The following is a 6478-nucleotide window of genomic DNA, read 5'->3' as shown; positions in this document are numbered from 1 at the left end:
ACCTTAATCTCATGTTTTCCATCCCAGTCTCCCGTTTCACCCGAAGGACGGCCCCCATTATCATAATCATCGACAATGATGCCGTCTGGGACGAACACCCCCTCTCACCACGCGTTTTTTCCTCCTCGTTCGCACGGAGAAGACACCGCGCGTTGTCGATTCCATTGGCGGGATCGCAATCGAATCGTCGGCGCGAGGTCAGTTTTGGCGTTCGCGGCGTTGTTTTCCCCTGAAAATCCGATGATTCGGAGTTTCGGGCCTGCCGCTTCTCTGTCGTCGCCGCGAACGGTTTGGCTCGCAAGCCGGCTCTCGGTTCAGATGCCGCGCGACCGCAACCCTGTGCGCCCCTACGCGTATTATGCCCCTGTTTTCAGCCCGTCGACTAGGATGACGTTCGCGCCAATTTCGACAGTGTTGGTGTTGGTTCTTTGTAATATCGCGGTTAATGGTGAGTTTTTTTGACGTTTATATAGATAGGTTCAAAAGGTTCAAAATTCCGTCGACTGCATTTTAGACTTCAGTAATTGCCTGGAATTTTTATTTGTTTTGTAGCCATTTTCAAAATAGTTAGTAATCTCGAGTTTCTGGAAATAGATGCAGAAAATAATCAGTAATCACCATTCTTACTAACCTTCCATTTCTAAACCTTGAGTTTCTGAAGTTGAGTTTCAAAATTGATGAATACAAATAAATATCCCATGGTCGATACTGTGGTTATTTCTGAAAACCAAATATCTTATTCACCAGAAGATTATTTTATATCTACTGGCATCGAATTATATGAATGTTATAAGGAGGTATAATAATATGTCAAAATGAAAATTTTCTAATACTTTATTAACCTAGGAGATATACGCTGATTATCGCAAACATGAAAATTTCGGTTCCCTGGAAATTTATGGAATTATTATAATTATTTAAAGATTTCCACAAACACTGGCACAAGCCTAGTAAAACCTGGTTCGAGTTTTAAATATTGATATTAGAGAATCAATGTGTTGTTGAACAGTTGAGAAATTTTGTCCAAAGGATGTGAAAACACCGAACCAAACCTGACATATCTATAACATGAATGTTATTCAGATTGATACTATATAAACAATCAACTCTGAGGAATAATGCACTCTAATTTAGTATAAATCAAATACCCAAAGCAGCCACATTCATTGGACCTCTAGTTCAGCGAAACAATTTCGAATATACATAGTTTACTTTCGAGTTTTAATTATTCTGGAACTTTATTACGTTGCGAGACTTTTCTAGTCTTATACTACATTGCAATCCCATAGATTTCTCAGTGAAATTTTTATTAAATTTTTCATTAATTTATATGCTCTAAACGCTTGTTTTAAATTTAAATTCTTAGAGATATCGAATTTATCACCCAAAACTAATTTGTCAGTATTTTGATTCGAAAAGCATTCTTCTTGATCCACAATTATTTCGAAACTCAATCAAAAACAAAATACCTCTTCTCCTATCCGAAAACCTTCGAAGTATTCGAAATCTGATTTGAGATAAGGTGGGAAAATCCGCTAGTAAGAATATCAAGACATCTCTGCATAACTTTAAGTGAATAATTGACAATGCGGGTTATAGCACCAACTTGAAGGAAATAAAACACAGATTGAACCAAAATACATGAAGAAATCTCTTTTTGGCCTCCACCTCTTCGCCTTTCTGAAGAACACCTCTGCAGATTCCTTTCTGCCAATGACAACTTCATAGTGATTATTAGAAACTTTTATTTATTGATTGGTGGAAATCCTCATGGATGAACTTCATCATGTAATATCGAATAGTATGAGAATTTTCAGTTGAAGATCACAACCTACCCAGTAAACCTTATCTACCGCTTTTAGGTTCTGGGCATCTATTTGCCTGTCAACCTTTTTATTCTCGAGTTCTGCCCTATTTGATACACTACTCAGATGATCATTAGGACTTTCGTGATAGTTTGTCATCCCAATCACATCTTTAAACAGGTTGTAGTCAGCTAGTTTGTTCAGCCTGACAATTTGGATGTTGAAATGCTTTTTGAAAATTCTCCTCACCTTTTAATTTCAGGAAATCAGTGACAGTTTTCCATTCAAGGTTTTTGATTGTTCCACACGAATCAAAGCACATTCATTGCAGCTCTAAACAGTTTTTTCTCTGTTGCTTGAATTTGCATTGTGGGTTTTGGTTCCGTATCCCCAGGCTATGGGTCCATATGTCTATTCATCTACATACATAAAGCGTACAGATTTCTTGGGTTTTTTGAATGTATATATGTTGAAGAGTAGAGGTCCTAGAACTGAACCCTGAGCCACTCCTATTTCTACTTGCCTACCATGTACATCTTTTAGTCAAGTCCTTTGTGACTTGTTGACTGGTATCGCTACATCTACATATACATACAACTAGCTCTGTGGCTTGATTGTTCTGAAATTTTTCAGTTACATATTTCGGAAACATTGTCAATCATCAGATATAAAGTAGGGACTTATCCCAACTTTTCATCTGACCTAACATTCCATAAGTGAGTTTTTAAATATGAGTTTTCTATTTTGCCTGACTCCATATGAACAACACTCTTATTTTGAATTAATCCTGTATGAAAACCAATTAACAAAACAATAAGAGGAAAACGTAAACTCTTGGAGGACGAAAATCCCTCAGTTTCATTTGATGACATCCTTTATTCTCTAGACATAAAAATATCCATCTTCAATTCCCACGCACTAATAATTGCAACGAAAACCTACGAACGTAGGAAGAAGGAAAAACTACAACAAGCATGTAATTAATCATAAATATATATTTCCAAAGGTCACAAATGAAAGAAAGAAAAAAACGTTCCTGTGACATCTAATTAAGTTCGCCTATCTCTCTATCTTTCAGTATTCATTTTCCTCTTCTTTTTCACCCTCGCCGAAGAACTGTATGCCGCATTCACACCCCCAAGCAGCGCAACTTGGTGCGGGTTTTTTCGATTCCGCCCTGAGTTTATATCTAATTCACCACAATAAACCGGAAATGGCGAATTGCCATGTGGAAGTGGTGTCAGACGTAATTATTTTCAATTTCTGTTTCGGATATCCCAGTATGTGGAATTATTTATGTACTATTTAGGGGGTTGATTGTACGTTGAAATATTCAGGGAATTCTTCTGGTGATGAATTGTATCTTCCTCAGCCTTTCTGGAATCGAGTTAGGTAACAATAGAATCATCAAGGGTAATTGCCTTTTTTATGAAGACTCTTTCTGAACTACCGTTTCAAAATTCACTTCGGAGCTAACAACTGAAACGTTAATTACAACATTCAAAGGTTTGTTATTTCATTTCGGTACTAAGCCAATCCACTAAATGGAAAATTTACGACGAAATATGCTCCTACGCCATTATAAATTCATAAATAAGAGTGAAATTATGGATTAGTCTCAGCAGTGGGTTATGTTTCATGATTTTATATGCTCCACATTTCTGAATAAAGTTTTGAAATTATAATTTAAATTTTTAGTCTTCACTTGAAAGCCAAAGGATCTATTAAGCTCAAAGATCTACATTGCCCATAGAAGATTCAAGCTCACAGACTTAAAGAGCTTATATTATCCTAATTTTTTGAGAGATAAGGTACTATAATAGGTTCGTAAAAAAACTGTAAACGGTATGAGCTACTAGAAATATTCATTACCTTATAAAATTCATTAATGAATTTATTTTCTACCCTGCCAATATATGAATTCCAAGATATTTGAAAAATATGCTTCCTATTGAGAAATTTTGAATTTCTCTATGTGTTGTTCTGTTATTATCTCATTTTCGATGTATTGGGTGCCATCCCTTAATAATTTCCCTGAGGAACTGAAAGGATCAAATTCGTAGGGAATAAAAAAATTATTCGATTGCTCTTTTGTCTCGAGGAAATAAGTTGTTTACAAGGATTCGCCGTCTTTTGGAGTTTTTTGCCTGCCTTCTTATTTCCGTTGTTTACATTGACTCATCCAACATAACTCTGATGCAGGAAGAGTTCATTAAGCTTCTGTTTACTCCTGGAGGTGATTACAGGAAGCTGGCTGAAAACATAAAGTGTGGGCAGACCCTTATCAAGGATTGGAATAACTGGAAGATAGGACTGTGGGCTGACTTTTTTTCTAAAGTATTTGGCGAATAACATCCAGGTTGTGATCTGTTTTGGTTTTTTTGCTCTATCACGTAGGTAATTCTTAACTTCATTATTGTCTCTTCCAGTGACTAAAGGTTCAATTTTCACTGTTTATATGTGGTTTTTTTTGTGGAAATATAGTTTTCATCATCATTCATTCTTATCAGTTCTTAAAGCAATACCAATGATAAATTCACGCTGATACCAAAATGTCAATTTTATCCAGCTGTTGTGTTAAGGTGTACAACTTCAATTCCGTCTTTTATATTTGAGGGGTCTGAGAAGAATACCTCAGTAGATATAACGATTTTTGGAGGCAAGCTCCCAAATTTCGAGTTCAAATTTCCTCAAAACCGTGAGCTCTACATAGAATCGGTAAGCGGTCCCAGAATTGTTATTAGTAATTGTTATTATTAGTCGAATTTCGATCTCACTTGAAAAATTTTTTGTCGAAAAATTTCGTAAAATTTTCCATACCTAACTCTTAGAAAATTGAGGAAAAATAAAAGCTCCTTCATGGGAATATTGTATCATTTTATTGATTGATTCGATTTTGTAGATCATGAACATGCTTGCAGTTGGGCGATCAGTACATTATTTCAGAAATTATAGGTAAAAATCTGAAATTTTCGAGAAAAAAATTGATGATATTCTCGAGGCTGCAACTTTTTCTGGACGTGAGATACGCCCTTGAAACCTCAGTATGTTTTAGATCGGAACCTAATGTTTGAAAAACGTTGGTATTTGATGGGTTTGTGACGAATAATTCAGGAGATATAACTAGTTAAAAATTTGATAGATATGTGGATCTCTTCGAAGGATGATTTTTCCAACGCGGGATTCGTAGATGAGAGAAAGTAGTGGCCAGCGATGGAAAATTCATTGAATCATAAATGTATAAACAGATTTTACAATGAAGCGTAGAATTTCGGAAAAAAAAAGAAAGAAGAAAAGTGGTTCGCCTATGTTCAATTCAATTTTTGCTTATTGAGAATCGAACAGACCTATTGAATTTAGGAAGCAGTTGATCTTTTCTTGTGATTGGATAATATCCTATCGTTCAATGTTATTTTGTTAATATAAAAAAAAATAGAAAAAGAAGCATTTGTCTATTTTCTGAGCAATTATATGATTTGTTACTCATAATATTGTCCTGAAAAACTTCCCCCTCATAATGTCATGACAGGTAGGTGAATCCAGTGGAAATCCCCGATATTCAATACAGCGATATTGACAAAGTCTGCGGTTAAATGTTTATTCAGCTCTTTGACAGGGAATGACGAATGAAATTTTCCTGTGGTGGACGTTAAACCAATATTGGTCTGGTTTTATATTCGATTAAAACATGCGATTGGAGTTGAATTTCAGAGCAATTTCAGACTGCACTTTAGTTACTTCACAGCAGGATAAATAGCTGCAATTGTTACGAGTCTTTATGGGTAATTTACAACTACAAATTCATCTGCCGACACTTTGTTATCACAATAAATATTAATTTGAAATAATATATCCTCCTTAGGTTAAAAAAAAAATTGGTTTGATGATAAGGGGTTTTTCAATGAGGAGAGTATTTTGATATTAATGGAAACGAAACATTTTCAGAGAGATCAATGAATGTTTATTTCGTTGTAAAGAGGAAGGTTTGTCATTAATAAATGGAAACGATATCAGCCAAATGGCTATACTAAAGCTATGGTTGTAGCACAGTATCCTTTCATGAAATTTTTGATGACCATTTCGCACATTTTCGGTTGTATGTCCTCGAAAACTCCCTAAATTCTATTTTCGATGTCTTGAATCCCCAAAAAAAAGAAATCTGAAAGTGACAATTCAACGAAATCTCAGTGATTTGACCAATTGTGATTACCTCTTCAAGGAATAACACAGCTTAATATATTTTTCATTAAATTGCGATTGTTCCATTGTGTGACACGTTGCTCCGTCTTGTTTTAAATGAAGTCGATCTCATATAAATCTAACAATTCTGGCCATAAAAAAAACATTATTGGTAGTGCAGCAGAAACACCAACATTTTCGGATAAATGAGGTGCAATCACACTACCCACAAAAGAACAGTGACACTTTGAGAATGAGAGGCTTTCCAGCAATTATTCGTGAAATTTATTGAATCCCAAATGCGACAGTTCTGCTCATTGACGTAGACTCCAGGAAGAAAAGGGCTTCATCACTAAAGATGATTTTTCGATGAGAATCCGAATCATTTTGATGCATTTCCAGGACCCAAACATTGAAGATACGACAATGCTTGAGTTCCTGTGTCAATGAAAGCCGTAAAACCTTAGTCTTCTTACCAAATTGCAACATGCAGT

General features: G+C 35.4%; 1 protein-coding gene across 2 annotated transcripts in view; it reads left to right on the top strand.

The window, feature by feature from the left end:
• The first annotated feature begins 260 nt into the window (after window positions 1-260).
• LOC123676537 (lachesin-like) overlaps window positions 261-6478 on the top strand; it is a 97861-nt gene continuing 91643 nt past the window's right edge. Inside the window, exon 1 of one of the 2 annotated variants that reach the window (XM_045612487.1) lies at window positions 261-448. In XM_045612487.1, coding sequence (XP_045468443.1) covers window positions 319-448 — 130 coding nt within the window. In that variant the 5' untranslated portion in view covers window positions 261-318. The remainder of the gene's footprint in view (window positions 449-6478) is intronic. The other variant, XM_045612486.1, reaches the window with a different exon arrangement.

This window comes from Harmonia axyridis, chromosome 3 (assembly GCF_914767665.1).
Source record: "Harmonia axyridis chromosome 3, icHarAxyr1.1, whole genome shotgun sequence".
Lineage (NCBI taxonomy): Eukaryota > Metazoa > Arthropoda > Insecta > Coleoptera > Coccinellidae > Harmonia > Harmonia axyridis.
This window is presented reverse-complemented; position numbering and strand designations above follow the sequence as displayed.